The sequence below is a fragment of the Anomaloglossus baeobatrachus genome, chromosome 6, assembly GCF_048569485.1.
Source record: "Anomaloglossus baeobatrachus isolate aAnoBae1 chromosome 6, aAnoBae1.hap1, whole genome shotgun sequence".
Taxonomy (NCBI): domain Eukaryota; kingdom Metazoa; phylum Chordata; class Amphibia; order Anura; family Aromobatidae; genus Anomaloglossus; species Anomaloglossus baeobatrachus.
In genome coordinates this window covers 413,257,244-413,276,736 of record NC_134358.1, presented here as the reverse complement: position 1 = coordinate 413,276,736, position 19,493 = coordinate 413,257,244, and the positions used below count along the sequence as shown (strand labels likewise).

The 19,493-nt window shown below is 43.2% G+C and overlaps 1 protein-coding gene across 3 annotated transcripts in view; it reads right to left on the bottom strand.

Moving 5' to 3' along the window:
- The window catches only part of HECW1 (HECT, C2 and WW domain containing E3 ubiquitin protein ligase 1), a 498,317-nt gene that overhangs the window by 115,665 nt on the left and 363,159 nt on the right, over positions 1-19,493 (bottom strand). For 2 of the 3 annotated variants that reach the window (XM_075315148.1, XM_075315147.1), the window contains 4 exons: positions 7,532-7,701; positions 3,494-3,636; positions 3,096-3,196; positions 1,506-2,843 (listed from right to left, as the gene is read on the bottom strand). In XM_075315148.1, the coding sequence (XP_075171263.1) occupies positions 1,506-2,843; positions 3,096-3,196; positions 3,494-3,636; positions 7,532-7,701 (1,752 nt within the window). The remainder of the gene's footprint in view (positions 1-1,505; positions 2,844-3,095; positions 3,197-3,493; positions 3,637-7,531; positions 7,702-19,493) is intronic. The other variant, XM_075315149.1, reaches the window with a different exon arrangement.

Here is a 19,493-nt window from a genome sequence, read left to right as displayed (position 1 = left end):
GTGAATATGTGATGAGCATAATGAGCAGGGGTCGGAAGCAAGTGAGAGCAGGGCCGAAGACACCAGCGGTGGAGAAGGTAGTGTAGAAATTCGTTTTATTTCACAGAAACTTGTTTTTCTCCGGTACATGTCACACTGATGTCACACGGATCACATCCGTGCGGTCCGTGTGACACCCGTGCTGCTGGAGAAAAACAGACATGTCTACGTGTGGAGCACACGGACACACGTATGCTCTACACAGACACACTGTCCATGTGAATACACACACATGTGAGCAGACCTATTGATTTTAATGTGTGTCAGTGTCCCCGGTACATGTGAATAGCATTGGACTGGCTACCGAAGGAATCTCCAGTAATGCCAGGCCTGGATTCAGTTACCTGCATTGCACTCCGGAGATCTCACCTGAGCTCCAGAGTGCAGCCTAGACTGAACCACGAACGCCGAGGGATTGATTCCCTGGCGATTGCGGTTCAGTTCATGACAGCTGCAGACAGGCCGGGCCGATCTCCGGTGCTCTCACCTGAACTCCGGTGATCAGCCCGGTCTGTCCGCAGCTGTCATGAACTAAACCGCAATCGCCGGGGAATCAATCACTCGGCGCTCGCAGTTCAGTCCTGCAAACTCTGAGATCAGTCCTTGCTGCAGGTGAGAGCTCCGGAGTGCAATGCAGATAACTGAATCCAGGCCTGGGATTACTGGAGATTCCTCCGGTAGCCAGTCTGACACTGTGTGAAAACATACACCACACGTACTGGAGACATGGATGTGTGAAGGGGGCCAGTGTGTTCATCTGGTGGATGTACTATAAAAGTTTGTGATAATGGGTGCAAAACCATGTAAAGTCATTCTGAATAAAATGCAAAAACAGCTGTTAAATGTGTAGCTGATTAAAGGTAAACGATGCATGCAACTTGTATACTCCTCTTCTAGAAATACAGTATGACATGCTCATGATCTGAGATGAGTTTCTAAAATGATCTGTCAACCCTTCGGGGATAAAAGCAAAAAAGTCCTGTCTATTTGTCATGTGCAGCTCCCATGATATCCGTAGTACTGTGTCTACTCTGTTGTAGACACCTGAAAGCATCATTTCCATTTTCAGTCGGAAAGATTTTAGGGATACAGTGAAACCTGAGAACATTTTTAAGATCCTTACTATGGATCTTCTTGTCTGGGAACCTTATGCTGCAGCTGTAACTTTACATAAAGCACTTTATAGTTATTACATATATTTTATACTACATGTATATATTAGGGATGATCAAAAGGTTATGCAGACCCCTGCAACAGGTATGAGGAGGCTCGTAGCATTCTGACCAGCAGCCATGGACTAGTGACATGGCCACTTGACCAGAGTATCGCAAATCTTTTTGACCATCTCTCTCATTGTATGTATGTATATATATATATATACACACACTATATACATCAAGCACAAATAAGATACAAGGTGTAACAGTTCATTTTAAAAGTATCTCTTGAAAAAGCTTCAATCTAACCTTCTCTCCTGCTGCTTGGCCCTGCTACTGGAGATTCTGGGGCACCAGGAGTCCTTTCTGAATTAATACTTTGACTAGAGATATCATCGGACCATTGGATTGACCCATCACCATGGTCCCTGTCTGGCTCTGGGCTGTGATTAGAATCAGGCATGGATTCAAATGCGCTGTTTTCCTCCTCCTCGTCATCTTGAGAGGAGAAGACAGTACTTTCTGAAATTCTGGCACTATCCACGGAAGAGAAACGAGTGTGGCTGGAAAATCGATTGTGGCTATCATAACAGGAAGGACTATAACAGGAGGTACTGTAGCATGAGGTGCTATAACACGAAGTGCTATAGCAAGAAGTGTCACATGTGTCACAGTCATGGTCCCCAAGAACCCTGGGACTAGAGTCACTCTCACTTTCAGTCCTGGGGTGCTCTCCGTCCACAAAGAGATGGTTACAAACAGGTGGGTGATCACTGGAGCTATCATGGGGCAACGTACTTCTACTGTTTTCAATGTCATCAACTTCATCTGCTACATTTTCAAGAGAAGGATCAGCCGCCATGGTTTCAGTTTCACTCACAATGTCTTTCTCAGACATCTCTTTAACTGTTGATTCTTCATCTATCTCTGCGCTGTTCTGCTCTTCTTCATCTTCTCCATCTCCATCCATCTGAGCTGACGGTAAACTGTGTAGTAAGTTGTGAATCCTAATGTAATGTGTGCGAGGTGTTTCGGGCTCTCCACAAGCAGACGCTATAACTGTTTCTAACTCCGACACCGGCAGAGAGCAGGGCCTAGTTTTCCTCTTTACAGTGTTTCTAAGTTTAGGTTCATTAGTCTCTTGCTGACTCAATTCTACTGGCTCATCACAATCTTTATCGTTCTCCTTGTTTCCTTCCACTGGCAAACTTGCCTCCACAACAGTTATAACATCTGGGCCCACTCCTTCAGTGGTGCAACTAAGATCTAGATTAGTATCTACTTTGGTTTCAGCTTCAGAAGGAACGTCAATCTCCTGCTCGGGATCTGGAACTGTTACCGGTAAATGGACATCAGCTGGGATACTTTCCAGGTTCTCTAATGTGTTGGCCAAATGACTCGCATGACCCATACTTATTATTGTGGTCTTATATAAACTGTTTTGACTTATTGATCTACTGTCTATTGCTGGGTGTTTATCATGTGCAGATCTAGAAATACATCCATTTGGTAATTCTGATGTTGGGATTTCAGTGGCTACTGATGTTCTCCTTTGGGGCTCATTAGAGAGGACTTCAATTGGGTGGCATAATGGACTTTCATTAGGTATTGGATCAGGGTCTGCAGAGATAGAGATATCTTCATCATCTGAAAAAATAACATAAGAAAATAATTAACATGGTTTTCTTTATAATCAGAACACTCTGTTTTGTTTTACACTGTCATTTCAGAGTGTAAAGCAGTCTGAATATTTGTAGTTTTGGCTACCATAGTTAAGTCCAGAGGTATTTAAATATTTATGTAATCTTGATTAATGCTAAATAATATAAATTATTTACTTATGAGACCAAGAAATACAAAAATGCAAAACTCAAGCTGCAAGAAGACAAGATACTTTACCAGGATGAATAGATGATGTTATTTCAAATCGGAACTGTAGTTGTCCACTGACATGATCTGTAGGGAGGCGACGACCCAGGGTATAGCTGACAACTCGATCCCTGGACATAGAATGAAAGAATAACAGATTGTAATGTTAGAATATTACATAATTAGTCAAAGAAGTGTCAGATAATTTACCTGTATTGTTTTCCAGGCACATCAAAGTCCATATAAGTGTGACTGTGGCTAGTACTGTCTAGATGAACTGGAGTACCAGGAGCAGCCACACTCATAGACTAGAAATATTCTTTAAAACGTTCTTCACAAGGATTACTGTCGGAACTACTATTTGTAGTCTTAAAGCCAATAATTGAACAACTTTACCTACTAGAGAAAACCTAATAAGTAGTGCTCACCCAATAGCATGCCTTTCCAACAGCCTCTGCACTGGCATAGACAGCTTTCCCAAAAATCGTTTGATGATTGGGCGACTCTTTGCAAACTTATCCTTCACTTCGATTTCTAGGACATCAGTTGGAAGAGAAACAAAGCTGAACAGCTGTTAAAATAAGAAATCGCTATTAGAGAGTTGAAAGTGTATGCCTACATTTTATTAACACCTGATTGCAGTACCACAAGTGAACTCACTGAGATGCAGTACCACATGTAAGCATGAAGATTTCTAGCACTACCGAGTTACTGACGTCACTGCGCCTGAGAAATTCTGGGTCTGGCACTGACCGGGAGTGACCTGTGAAACCTCATTCTCTGAACGATGCTCCATAGGTTTGAGTACCAATTCGAGGGACATTGTGGGACCAGTACAAAATGGATTACGTTGGAGTTTTGTAGATTTTTAAAAAATAATAAATTGGTGAACGAGGAATAGTGTGGGGGATGCTTAATTCAAATAAACAATTTTTCCTGTGTGTGCTTTTTTCACTATACACCTACTGGGTTAGTAATGGGGGTGTCTAATAGACACCTCCCCATTACTAACCCCTGGGCTTGATGCCAGCAGACAATTCACAGCTGACATCAACCCCCCAAAAAAATAACCTCGATTGTCACCGCACCAGGTCAATCAGGAAGAACTGGAGTGAAGCACCATAGCTGACGTATCTGATGTCCACTTCTGGGGTGGCTGTGATCTGCTATTTTTAGGCTGGGAAGGGCCAAATACCCATGGGACTTCCCACCCTGATAAAATGCAGCTGTCTCCTTTACTTTGGCTGGTTATCAAAAATAAAAGGACCCCACACTGTTTTTTAAAATTATTAATTTAATTTAGTTGTATTGAAAGTCACAACATTATAAAGAGGCAAAGACAGCTAGTGTGACACATAATAGCTTAGTCGTGTCAGCTTTAGGAAATGGTAGCACAGCAGGTACTAACAAAGCAATGGACACAAAACTTACTCATCATAATTTAAATATAAATGTTGTCTATTGCAATTAACATCTCTACTGGCAACAATCTGAAATATTTATTAGATGCTCTTTTAATTATCCTTTAAAAGCAAGGAGCTCTGTATGCCAGGGGACAGAAAATAGTCCCACACACCAATTAATCTGTACTCGCTTAAAGACTTTAAGAAAATGATTGCATGTGATTTCAATGAAATAATTCAAACTGACAACAGTATATAGTAAATCCGCAAAATTTAATTTCACTGCGAAACATTTCTTCCATTCTCAATTCAGAGTGTATGCTCCGGCTCAGGCAATGAGTTTATGACCCTCTAGCTGTCAGCAGGAGTATGTACAGTTGTGCAGCCAGAAATGCCAACAGGAATGTCATTCAGTACATTACTGAATGTGGTGCTAGAGTGGAAATTGTCAAACTCTGCCGTGCGTGCCCAAGTTGGTGGGAGGCTGGTTCTATTTGGCCTGCGATGCCTAGTGCCAGCACCGTCTCCTCCCGGCACCTGGCATCAAAAATTTCATCTGTATCGGCAGTTGAAAGCTATAATGGAACAGGGAACCAGTCTGTTCCCTTCCCCATCATTCTGTGTCTGATGTCTTAGCGCAGCAGAAATGATAACGTCACTATTTTGCACCCACTGTGCTGAGCAGTGAAAAGCCTCAAAGCGCTGGCTGCTGAGACCGGAGCAGTCGTGGAAAGTGTTGAGGTCAGTATTTATTATTTTTTTTAATGTGGGGCTCATAATACTATAAGAAGGACTATATGGGGCCCATAATACTATATGGAGGACCATGATGGACCCATAATACTATATGGAGGACTATATAGGGCCCATAATGTTATATGGAGGACCAAATAGGGCCCATAATATTATATGGCAGACCATATGGGGCACATAATATTATATGGAGGATCATATGGGGCCCATAATATTATATGGAGGACTATATGGGGCCCATAATACTATATGGAAGGCATTGTGGGGCCCAATATTCTGTATGGAGTGCTATGTGGGGGTCATTATTCTGTATGGAGCGCTATGTGGGGCCCATTATTCTGTATGGAGGATTATGTGGGGCCCATTATTCTATATGGAGAGCTACATGGGGCCGATTATTCTGCATGGAGTGCTATGTGGAGTCATTATTCTGTATGAAGGACTATGTGGGGCCCATTATTCTGTGTGGAAGGCTATGTGGGGCCCATTATTTTGTATAGAAGGCTATATGGCGCCTATTATTCTATATGGTGTGCTGTGATGAGCCCATTATTCTGTATTGAGAACTATGTGAAGCCCTTATTCTGTATGGAGGGCTATGTGTGGCCTGTTATTCTGTATTGAGGACTATGTAGGGCCCATTATTCTGTATGGAGGGCTATGTAGGGCCCATTATTCTGTATGGAGGACTCTGTGTGTTGCCTATTATTCTGTATGGAGGGCTATGTGGGCCACATTATTCTGTATAGAGGGCCATGTGTGTCTCATTATTTTGTATGGAAAGCTATGTGGGGCCCATTATTCTGCATAGAGGACTATGTAGAGCCCACAACTATGTTGGCACACGACTTTGCTCAATTTTTTAATCTTGGCCCTTTGTGTATTTGAGTTTGACATCCCTGATTGCTAGAAGGAACCTGATGCTACAATCACCTCTTCTGGACTGCACATTGAACAAGCAAAGCAAGAAAAGTTGTTACCTGTCATTTTATAAAGATAAAATAATTTTGTCACTTAAATGCATTTCATACAGTTATTTATAATTTGTTTAATAAAACATATAAAGTGACACGACAGGCAAAAATAGAATTCCATAATAATAAATTGAATAAACTTTGTGTAGTATAGAAATCAATATGTGTAGCATGCTGCCATCTAGTGTACAGAGACAATATCTATATGTACTGTTCCTTAACTCATGTCCTGCCACCAACAGATTGTGTTTTCAGGATTTCCTTAGCATGGTACAGGTGATGAAATTATCACCTGAGTAATACTAAGGGATTCCTAAAGCACGATCTGTTGGTGGAAGGACTGGAGGTGAGGAACAATGTATAAAAGATATGAAGCAATTATAAGGGAGACATGTCAGATGTCGGTATGAATTTAAAGGGAACCTGTCACCAATTTTTTGACTATTAAACCAAAAGTGTCATCTTCTGCAGCTCCTGGGCTGCATTCTATGAAGGTGCACCTTGTTGCTGACCCCCCCTTGCAGACCCCAAAAAGAACTTCATAAAATTGCACTGTGTTGTATGCTAGTGACCTCTGTTAGGCAGATGGGCGGGCTCTATTTCAGCTCCTGTCCCTCCTTGTTCGCCGTACTCCCACGCTGCTGTCCAAGTCTCGCGCAGGCACAGTTCTCTCTGCCCCATCGCGGGCGAGCATAAAAACAGTTTACCTCACGCGCGCCGGTGATGTATCTGAACAGGTGCGCATGGTCGGGTTCGAGGATGACGCTGCTGTCATGCACAGAGCTAACCATGATCTCACACCTGCGCAGATACATCACCGGTGCACGTGAGGTAAACTGTTTTTATGCTTGGCCCACGATGGTGCAAAGAGAACTGCGCCTGCACGAGACTTGGACAGCAGCGTGGGATGATGACCACGGTGGCGCCATTCTTGTCAATCATGACAGGAGGACGGTGAACAAGGCGACAAGGAGGGACAGGAGCCGAAATAGAGCCCGCCCATCTGGCCAACAGAGGTCATTAGCATACAACACAGTGGGATTTTATAAAGTTCTTTTTGGGGTCTGCAAGGGGGGCAGCAACAAGGTGCACCTTACTAGAATGCAGCCCAGGAGCTGCAGAAGGTGACACTTTTGGTTTAATAGTCAAAAAACTGGTGAAAGGTTCCCTTTAATAGACGATTTTCTATACGCCTGGACTTCTGCTCTCCAATTGAGAGCCATATTTAGTTGCACTTCATCTCAGCCATTTCCTTGCATATTTTACAAGGGGAAACACTGCTTACCTGAAGGAGTGCAACATACAATCTACTCTTTGAGAAATATTAGTCATATACCTCTCTTTTCCAAACAGGATTGACTGTGTTGCATATAATCTTTGATCTTTTTTCTTGGCCATGGTGAGGGAGTGCAGGAAAGATGCTGTGTTTTCCAGGCTGGATGGAGATTTTCAGATACGGATCTGGATTGAAGAACATCCCTTTCTTTAAACCCAGAGCTTGGAAGTCTTAAAATGCAACAAATAGAAAAATAATATGGTATGGGAAAATGTAACAGAACATAATAATCTTAATAGCATCATGGTCTAATATTACTGTGTGTTAAAATTGTGCATTTGATGACTGTGTCCAGTGATTACATATTACCCTCTAATTTGCTGATACTCTGAGTATAAAAGAGTGATGGAGATGTATGTACTGATGCAACAAACTTTACCTGACATTTAAGACATCCCATGCCACTGAAAATTGTTCCCAAATTCCCATTTTCATAAACAAATATTAGTGCTTTAAAAATAAGCTCTTTTGCAGTTTACTACATATTAAAATTTGAAGCATTTCTTGAGATTTTATCACTTTAATTTTGTTTACAGTTCATTGCCTAGGAGACCGACCACTGCTATTGTCTAGATTGTAAGCACTACACTGAACTTGGCTGGGATTAGGAGCTAACAGTGCACTCCGGTGATCCTGGCCGGCTTACAGAGGTAGTCCGGTATAAAATGGCAAGTCTGCAGTCACTCTGGACATGGAGATGCATGGAGAAGATGCACTGCCCATATTTTGCTATCTAGTAGAGGTGGTCAGCCCCCGAGGCCCTGAGTTGTAAACAAAAAAAAATTGATAATATTTCAAAAGCGGCTGAAAATATTAAAGGAAATCTATCAGCAGGTTTTTGCTACCTCATCTGAGAGCAGCATGATGTAGGCAAAGAGATCCTGAATCTAACGATGTATCACTTAGATTACTGGGTGCAGTCGTTATGACACAATCAATGCATTTAGATTTAGCCTGTAGCAGAGTCCAAGGAGCTGTCCTGCCCACAACAGGTTTTTAATATAGATTTTACACTGACAGTGAGGTGTCAATCAGAGAAGGAGGGGAGTGTTTTGACTGTGCATATGACTTTGTAGTCCAGTAATGATAACCACTAGGTGATAAAGCCTTTAGTATAAGTAAACAATAGCACACAGCCTGATAAGAGAGGCATAGTTGATGTTTGTTTTTTAAACCTTACAGCATGCTGTCGTAAGCTTACATAACAAAAACCTGATGACAGATTCCCTTTAATAGGCTATAAATTACAAAATTGCTTGCATTTACAAGCACTATCCCATTGTGAATAACCCCTTAAAGTTTTCAAACTCATAGTATATAATATATTTAATGTCAAATGAAAGTTTTCTACATCCCTATAATATTCTTATTACATCCTACCTCACCTACTCAAGGGTAGCCTTCAGGATGTGCCACCTGTAGCTCTGAGTTTGTATTATGTGTACTCTGTCAATGATATATACTAAACTGGGTGCTAAAGGCTACTCATGTCTCTACTAGTTAAGTGAAGATGCACCTATAATAAAGCAAAATTCAAGCTATTTTTTTTAGAAATTTTACTTCTCTAGCAACAAGGAAACTACGGAAAAAATGATAGGTAAGGAAGCTGCCAGTTGCAGAAGGGGTAAGTATTGCTAGAGATATGTAATCTATTTGCTATGTTACTTATTCCTGGGTTGGATAAATGACCCTTTGGTTCATAAACAGAGACACTGATTAGTGCGATCACAGAGTTCTCTATTTACAACTACCATTACTTTGAGTGTCTATACTGCAACTGCAAATTGTCTCTTCAGGGAGGAAGTAGATGAACTCTAGTGCCTCCAATTGGAAGTAGCCATCTTAAAAGACAAAAGTGGCCCTTTAACATTTTTTGTCTTATGACTTAGGATTGATGCCAGATCAGAACCTCAATTTGCATACATGGTGTTTCAGGGTGATTGTCCCTTGTCAGTGCAAAGTATGAGATCTGATCTGGCTGTGTGAAAAGCTAAGATGGGGTCTAAGGGGAAAACTTTTCTCCTTCCAAAGACTAACACACCAATCCAGCATGGCAGTAGTGAGGAGACTTATAGCTACAATGCTCCTCTGGAAAATATGCAAATTGTCTCTTCAGGGAAAAAAATAGACAAACTCTAGCGCCACCTATTGGAAACACAAAAGTGCCCCATTCATGAGCCCAGTGATATGACTTAGGATTTATTCCAGATCATACCCTGAATTTGCAGACACAGTGTTTCGGGGTGATTGCCCCTCGTCAATGCAAAGTACAGTCATATGAAAAAGTTTGGGCACCCCTATTAATGTTAACCTTTTTTCTTTATAACAATTTGGGTTTTTGCAACAGCTATTATAGTTTCATATATCTAATAACTAATGGACTGAGTAATATTTCTGGATTGAAATGAGGTTTATAGTACTTACAAAAAAATGTGCAATCTGCATTTAAACAAAATTTGACCGGTGCAAAAGTATGGGCACCGCAACATAAAAGTGACATTACTATTTTGTAGATCCTCCTTTTGCAAAAAATAACAGCCTCTAGTCGCTTCCTGTAGCTTTTAATGAGTTCCTGGATCCTGGATGAAGGTATATTTGACCATTCCTGTTTACAAAACAATTCCAGTTCAGTTAAGTTTGATGGTCGCCGAGCATGGACATCACGCTTCAAATCATCCCACAGATGTTCAATGATATTCAGGTCTGGGGACTGGGATGGCCATTCCAGAACATTGTAATAGTTCCTCTGCATGAATGCCTGAGTAGATTTGGAGCGGTGTTTTGGATCATTGTCTTGCTGAAATATCCATCCCCTGCGTAACTTCAACTTCGTCACTGATTCCTGCACATTATTGTCAAGAATCTGCTGATACTGAGTTGAATCCATGCGACCCTCAACTTTAACAAGATTCCCGGTGCTGGCATTGGCCACACAGCCCCAAAGCATGATGAACCTCCACCAAATTTTACTGTGGGTAGCAAGTGCTTTTCTTGGAATGCTGTGTTTTTTTGCCTCCATGCATAACGCCTTTTTGTATGACCAAACAACTCAATCTTTGTTTCATCAGTCCACAGGACCTTCTTCCAAAATATAACTGGCTTGTCCAAATGTGCTTTTGCATACCTCAGGCGACTCTGTTTGTGGCGTGCTTGCAGAAACGGCTTCTTTTGCATCACTCTCCCATACAGCTTCTCCTTCTGCAATGTGCGCTGTATTGTTGACCGATGCACATTGACACCATCTGCAGCAAGATGAAGCTGCAGGTCTTTGGAGGTGGTCTGTGGATTGTCCTTGACTGTTCTCACCATTCTTCTTCTCTGCCTTTCTGATATTTTTCTTGGCCTGCCACTTCTGGGCTTAACAACAACTGTACCTGTGTTCTTCCATTTCCGTACTATGTTCCTCACAGTGGAAACTGACAGTTTAAATCTCTGAGACAACTTTTTGTATCCTTCCCCTGAACAACTATGTTGAATAATCTTTGTTTTCAGATCATTTGATAGTTGTTTTGAGGAGCCCATGATGCCACTCTTCATAGGAGCATCAAATAGGAGAACAACTTGCAAGTGGCCACCTTAAATACCTTTTCTCATGATTGGATACACCTGCCTATGAAGTTCAAAGCTCAATGAGGTTACAAAACCAATTCAGTGCTTTAGTAAGTCAGTAAAAAGTAGTTAGGAGTGTTCAAATCAAGAAATTGATAAGGGTTCCTATACTTTTGCACCGGTCAATTTTTGTTTAAATGCAGATTGCACACTTTTGTTAGTATAATAAACCTCATTTCAATCCAGAAATATTACTCAGTCCATCAGTTATTAGATATATGAAACTGAAATAAATGTTGCAAAAACCCAAATTGTTATAAAGAAAAAAGGTTAATATTAATAAGGGTGCCCAAACTTTTTCATATGACTGTATGTGATCTGATCTGGCTGTATGAGAAGCTATAGTGGGGTCTGAGTGGAAACGTTTTCTCCTTGCAGAGACTGACATACCAATCCAGCAAGCCAGTAGTGAGGAGACTTATAGGTGCAATGCAACTGAAACTGTGAAGAGTTGGTGTCTCAAGGTTGTGAAACTACCAAATGTTGGACTTTAATTCGGTAGTGGCCAAAACTGTGCCCCTATATGATTAAGCCATAAGCTTGTACCGCTTGGGGTAAAAGAAAATGTGGTTTCTTCATCAGCCTGTGTAAGTGTTGCTACACCATTCCCTGCACCACCATCTTTTCACTTTCCAGACCACAATAACCATTTTATTTTATATATGAACCTGTCCATTATCTTTGTCTAGGCCTCTGAGGCATATACATGACCACTGGCAGTACATTAGCCACTATCCACATGAACCAACCTAGCAGAATATATTGAATACAATACTTCATGGTGACGGTAAAAGTAAGTCTGCTTTATGGATTAATCGATTGATCTTCTTTCACCTTGTTACCTTGTTCCCATTTCTGACCATGTTGAATGAAGCATTTCCTTCCCAAGGAACTTTCACTTAGTGACAGAAATAAACTGAATATGACTCAGAGCCCAATGACGCAGCCTTTGCGTAGATGAATTAAACACTACAATGCGGCGGCTCTTGGAAGTGTCTGCATATTTCTCCACGTGTTAGTTCCATGCGGGATGTGTAAGCCTCATCTAACAATGTTATTGTTGTTACCTTAAAATATTCAGTGACAATATCATTTTAGTATTTAAAATCTTTCTTTAAGAACATTCTCAGTCCAGGCTCACATTTAAATTCTAAATTGGATTGTGATAGCGTATAAATAAGTGTAAGCACAGAAAAAAGCGTGACCCCAGCCATGATTTAGGCATATGTGGAAAGGAGACAGTTTATTAAATTTTTACGAAAAATAGGCAGAGAAGTGTGCAACTCAGGCCACATATACAACTACTCAGAGGCACCTTTGGTCAACCATGTATATCTATCCAAATGTGGCTGCTAAATACAGAGGGGAGCTTTCCTGACCTAAGGCTATGTTCACACACTGCGTTTTTTACCCGCGTTTTTGGTGCGTTCTGCTGCAGAGATTTCTGGAGAAATTCTTGTAACCTTTCTGCAGACATTCTCCAGCAAAACCTATGGCAAAAAAAATTAGCTGTGCGCACACTGCATTTTTTTCTCAAGAAAATTCTTTCAGTAGATGTTCTCGAGAAAAAGAATGAGCATGTCACTTCTTTTCTGCAGCTAACTGCATTATTCACTTCATTGACTGTAATGTAATGCAGAGAGTAAACACACACATGACACTCAGACACAGACATATAGAATACACATAGAAAACGTACATATTAAAAGTAAAAAAACAAAAAAAAAAAGAGTGTGCTCTGCAGTATTTTTACCGTCCAGCCAAGGTAAGCACACAACGGCGGCCCGGTATTCTCAGGCTGGGGAGGGTGAGGGCCATGGTTAATGCCCCCCCCCCTCCCTCCTGCAGCTGAGAATATCAGCCCGCCGCTGCCCCGAGAATATCGCATCCATTATGCAACAGTCCCGGCGTGTCCCCGGCTCTTCCTTTTGCTGTGATGTGGTGACAATCAGGGTAATAATGAGTTAACGGCAACCAATAGCTGCCACTAAGTCCAAGATTAGTAATGGCAGTGTCTATGACATGCCATTACTAATCTGTAAGTGACAGTAAAAACACACACACCCCATGAAAAATTCCTTTATTTGGATTAAAAGACAAAAAGCCCCCTCTTTCTCCACTTTATTAAACCCCCGAACACAGCTCCGACGTAATCCACAGCGATGTCCCGCGGCGCTTCCAGCCCTGCTCCAGCCACGACTGACAGTTTTCCACGCAGCCTCGTTCAGTGAGCGAGTGCTGAATGTGGCTCCCTGAGCAAGGCTGCGGGTAACTCCAGGACATTTCTCACGGCTGGTGATGTGAACACATTACCGGCCGCGAGAAGTGCAGTATGTCCACAAACATCATAAATAAAGCTGGAATATCTATCCCTCTATTATGTATCTATGTATCTATATATCTATCCCTCTATCTATCTATGTATCTACCTATGTATCTATCTATCTATCTATCTATCTATCCATCTATCCATCTATCCATCTATCTATCTCTGTATCTATCTCTGTATCTATCTATGTATCTATCTATGTATCTATCTATGTATCTATCTATCTATGTATCTATCTATCTATGTCTATCTATCTGTCTATCTATCTATCTATGTATCTATCTATCTATCTATCTATCTCTGTATCTATCTATGTATCTATCTATCTATCTCTGTATCTATCTATGTATCTATTATATATGTATCTATCTATTATCTATGTATCTCTCTATTATCTCTCAATTATCTCTCTATTATCTCTCTCTCAATTATCTATTATCTATCTATCTGTTAAAGTAGCTGTTGAAAGCATTAAAAAATGCAGGGACCAACCTGCAAAAAAACGCACCAAAAACGCACCAAAAATGCACCAAAACGCACCTGCGTTATTGGTGCGTTATTGTAACGCAGGTGCGCTAATCCTTCACTCTCAAGAAATTTCTTAAGAAAAATCATTTTTCTAGTGAGAACATAGCCTAAATATGCCAGAATTATACTGAACTTTGAAACCAAGTCTTGTATCACATATATTCTATAGCGGGCTTTACACGCTGCGACATTGCTAGCAATTGCTAGCGATGTCGAGCGCGATAGCACCCGCCCCCGTCATACAGCTGATATGTGGTGATCGCTGCCATAGCGAACATTATCGCTACGGCAGCGTCACACGCACATACCTGCCCTGCGACGTCGCTGTGACCGGCGAACCGCCTTTCTAAGGGAGCGGTTCGTTCAGCGTCACAGCGACGTCACAGCAGCGTCACTGAACCGCCGCCCAATAGAAAAGGAGGGGAGGAGATGAGCAGCAGGAATATGCTGCCCACCTCCTTCCTTCCTCCTTTTCCGGTGGACGCAGGTAAGGAGATGTTCGACGCTCCTGCGGTGTCACACACAGCGATGTGTGATGCCGCAGGAACAAGGAACAACATCCCTAATAAACTGGCAACGATATTTGGTTTTAGGACGACCTCTCCAAAACCAACGATTTTTGCCTGTTTCGCGATCATTTAAGATCACTCGTACGTGTCACACTTTGCGATGTCGCTAAGGACGCCGGCTGTGCGTCACAAACGACGTGACCCCGACGATAAATCATTAGAGATATCGCAGCGTTTAAAGCCCTCTTACGTGTTCTACACACTCAAGGAGATATGGGACTCATGAGAAAGCAGCCAAGACATAAGAAGGGATATCATGTGGCAAAATTGTGGGTTAATTTCTGCCGCCTAATAGGGGATATCAAATTAAGCTCCCCCTAATACACATTAGAAAGTTCACCACTATCTATCAGGAGGATTTCCCATTAACAGGACCAATCACCTCTTGTGCTTTGTATGCCATACTCTTCTGACAGTGGCTCACTATCTGTCCAAGAGAACAAAAGCATCATCTGTTGGAAATCCAAGAAATCTGTTAGGGGAGAGTTGGTAGGCTCCCATACATTCATATGTGCATAAAGTAGATATAATTTCTCAACCGTGGCTTATTTTTTAGCCTATTTGAAAATAATATTTACATATATATGGGGTGAAATAAGTATTGAACTTATCCTCAATTTTCTAAGTAAATATATTTTCCACATGTGCTTTTGACATGGATTTCTCACCAGATGTCAGTAAATACCCATCCAATCCACACAGGTAAAGAAATCAAACCACGTACATCCATAAATTTAGTGAGGTATAATAATGAAAAATGACACAGCAAAAAAGTATTAAGCACGCTAACCGAAATGTATTTAATAATTTGTACAAAATCTTGATGACAGTTTCATGACGCCTCCTGTGTGGACAAACTAGTCATATGCAATCCTTGTAATTTTGGTCCATCCTTCCAAAAAATACTCTTCAAACCCTGAAGGTTCCATGGGCTTCTTCTATGAACTTTGAGCGTTTATGCCTTCCATAAATTTTCTATTGGATTCAGGTCAGATAATTTGCTGGGTGATTCTAGCAGGTTTATTTTCTTTGTCTGAAACCAAAAGAGTGTTCCTTTGCTGTGTGTTTGGGATCATCTTGCTGAAAAGTCCGCCCTCAATTCATCATCATCCTGGTACATGGCAGCAGATTTTTATGAAAAATGTCTCGGTACATTTGTCTATTTATCCTACTTTCTATTACTGTATATGAAGTTTCCCAGTGCCATTTGTTGGAAAACAGCTCCACAATATGATGTTCTCAACTCCAAACCTCACTGTTGGTATAGTTTTCTTGGGATGATATGCAGTGCCTTTTGGCCTCAGAACATGGTGTATTATGTCATCCAAAAGTTTCAATTTTGGCCTCATCTGATCAGACTACATTCTTCCAGTATTTCACAGACTTGTCTAAATGTTGTTGCGCAAACTTTAACCCCTTCACGACCTTGGATGGAAAGATCCGTCATGGTGCCCTGGGCCTTAACGACCAAGGACGGATCTTTCCGTCATGGCGGACTCGCGGCACCGGAGCCTCCGGTGACTGCAATCGGCTAACACAAATCGCAGATTCGGGGAGGAGGGGACCTGTTCCTGACCTCAGGAGGGGTGGTGCCTCCTCCCCGGACCTACGGAGGCTGTGATTGGCTGACGAATGCCGCTCAACCAACCACAGCCACTGTAATGTTCCAGCCATTTAAAGTGACTGAAACATTGAAATCCAGCCCTGACCGGTGCAGCTGTAGCACTGGCCATTGGCTGGAGCTGGGTGACCTCACTGGATCACCCTCCCCCAGCTCCAGTAGCTCTGATTGGAGAGAACGGCCTTGTGACCAATCTCTCCAATCACAGTGGACCTGTTACCAGTGACCGCCCCCATCAGCTTCACTTCCCTGCAGCACGCCAGCACAGTGAGTGTACACAGTGCAATTGTACACAGTGCAATGGCAGGGCGACAAGATCCGGTCCCATGCTGTTATGTGACCGGAGCATGGGACCCGGAAGTTGCCGCGCTGCCATTCCACTGTATGAAACTGGCGAAAAGCCTCCTGATCCGCCGCCGCCACCCTCCATCTGCCACAGTGCCACCGCTCCCCCCGAGCTGCTGCCCGGCCCCGGCCCCTCCCCCTCGTGATCGGTGCCCGCCCCCTCACCTCCGTGATATGCTGCGCGCTCCCTCTCCTCCTCCATCTGACATAGTGCCACCGCTCCCTCCGATCTGCTGCCCGGCCCCTCCCCCTCATGATCGGTGCCCGCCCCCTCTCCTCCGTGATGTGCTGCTCGCCCCCTCCCCTCCGTGATGTGCTGCTCGCCCCCTCCCCTCCGTGATGTGCTGCTCGCACCCTCCCCTCCATGATGTGCTGCTCGCACCCTCCCCTCCGTGATGTGCTGCTCGCCCCCTCCCCTCCATGATGTGCTGTTCGCCCCCTCCCCTACGTGATGTGCTGCACGCTCCCCCCACCTCTCACCCCCGTGGTCGGCTACCCGCCCCCTCCCCTGTCACCGCCGTGATGTGTGCTCCCTCCCCTGTCACCGCCGTGATGTGTGCTCCCTCACCTGTCACCGCCGTGATATGTGCTCCCTCACCTGTCACCCCCGTGATGTGTGCTCCCTCCCCTGTCACTGCCGTGATCTGTGCTCCCTCCCCTGTCACCGCCGTGATGTGTGCTCCCTCACCTGTCACTGCCGCGATGTGTGCCCCCTCCCCTGTCACCGCCGTGATGTGTGCTCCCTCCCCTGTCACCGCCGTGATGTTTGCTCCCTCACCTGTCACCGCCGTGATGTGTGCTCCCTCACCTGTCACCCCTGTGATGTGTGCTCCCTCCCCTGTCACCGCCGTGATCTGTGCTCCCTCACCTGTCACCGCCGTGATCTGCGCTGCGCTCCCTCACCCACCTCTCATCCTCCCCGATCTGCTGCCTCCTTCATCTCCTGTGATCCTGCTGCCTAGATCCATCCTGTAAGGTAACTATCCCCAATCTCACCTCCCACTCCCCTTCCCTCCCATCCCCCCTTCCCCCTATCCCCCCTTCCCCCCATCCTCTGCCGCTCCTGCATCCACTACGCCCTCTCCCATCTGCCCCCACCCGATCCCAGACGCCGCCGTCTCACATTCACAGATGCTCCCTTTATATGCCGCTGCCCCCCCATCTGCCGCCGCCCCATCTGCTGCCCCCCCAATCTGCCGCTGTTCTGATCCATCCTGTAAGTATTGTTCGTGGCTCTTTTCTAACTATCCCCAATCGCATCTCCCACTCCCTCTCCCCCCTCCTCCCCCACCCACTTGCCGCCAAGTGCTGATCAGCTACGTGATTGGTTGATCAGGTACGTAATTGTTGCTCTAGTTTTTGCTTTTTTTGTGCACCCCAAATAAAAAAAACAAAACAGAACTTGAACAATTAGGTACCTGATCAGCAATCGTCCTGCAGTCGTACTCGACTTTGGACAGGACTTCTTTTTTACATCCCACCTAGTCCCCCCCCCTTTTTTGCAGAACATTAGTGCGTGCGCCCTATTTTTTTTTCTATGCCATGGGGGTCTAGTTTCCAAAATGGGGTCACATGTGGGGGAGCTCCACTGTTTCGGCACCTCAGGGGGTCTCCAAACACAACATGGAATACGCTAATTATCCCAGACAATTTTGCGTTTGAAACGTCAAATGACGCTCCTTGCATTCTGAACCCTGCTGTGTGCCCAAACATTTGATTTCCACCACATATGAGGTATCTGTGTACTCAGGAGAAAGTGGACAATACATTTTATGGTGCAATTTTTCCTGATACCCTTGTGAAAAAAAAAGCTATCTGGTTGAAGTAACAATTTTGTGGTAAAAAAAAATGTTTTATTTGCACGGCGCAACTCTATTAACTTTTGTGAAGCCCCCAGAGGTTCAAAGTGCTCAATAAACATCTAGATAAATTCCATGAGGTGTCTAGTTTCCAAAATGGGGTCACATGTGGGGGAGCTCCACTGTTTCGGCACCTCAGGGGCTCTCCAAACGCAACATGGTGCGGCTAACGATTCCAGCTAATTTTCTGTTCAAAAAGTCAAATGACGCTCCTTCCCTTCCGAGTCCTGCCGTGCGCCCAAACAGTGTTTTTTCGCCACATATGAGGTATCTGCGTGCTCAGAAGAAATTGCCCAACAAATTTTGGGGGTTCAATTAATCCTGCTACCCTTGTGAAATGCAATATTTGAGGCTAAATTAACATTTTTGTTGCAAAAAGTAAAATGTTAATTTTTTCCTTCCACATTGCTTTAGTTACTGTGAAGCACCTGAAGGGTTAATAACCTTCTTGAATGTGGTTTTGAGTAGCCTGAGGGGTGCCGTTTTTGGAATGGTGTCACTTTTGGGTGTTCTGTGTCATGTAGACCTCTCAAAATCACTTCAAATGGGATGTGGTCCCTAAAAAATGTGGCTTTGTAAATTTTGTTGTAAAAATGAGAAATTGCTCAAACTTTGAACCCCTATAACTTCCTTAATTTTTTTTTTTCCACAAATTGTTCTGATGTAAAGTAGACATGTGGGAAATGTTATTTATTAATTATTTTGTGTCATATGTCTCGTTGGTTTTAGAACATAAAAATTAAAAGTTTGAAAATTACAAAATTTTCGCGAAATTTCCGTTTTTTTTCACAAAGAAACGCAAAAAATATCGGCCTAAATTTACCACTAACATGATGCCCAATATGTCACGAAAAAAAAATCTCAGAATCACCGGGATCCGTTGAAGCGTTCCAGAGTTATAACCTCATAAAGTGACACTGGTCAAAATTGCAAAAAATGGCCTGGTCTTTAGGGTCAAAATAGGCTTGGGGCTGAAGGGGTTAAACATGCGTGAACATGCGTTTTGTTCAGATATAGAGTTTTGTATGGTGAGTGTGCAGACAGGCCATGGAGTGCATTACTTATTGTTTTCTTTCTAACAATTGTACCTGCTGCTTCCAGG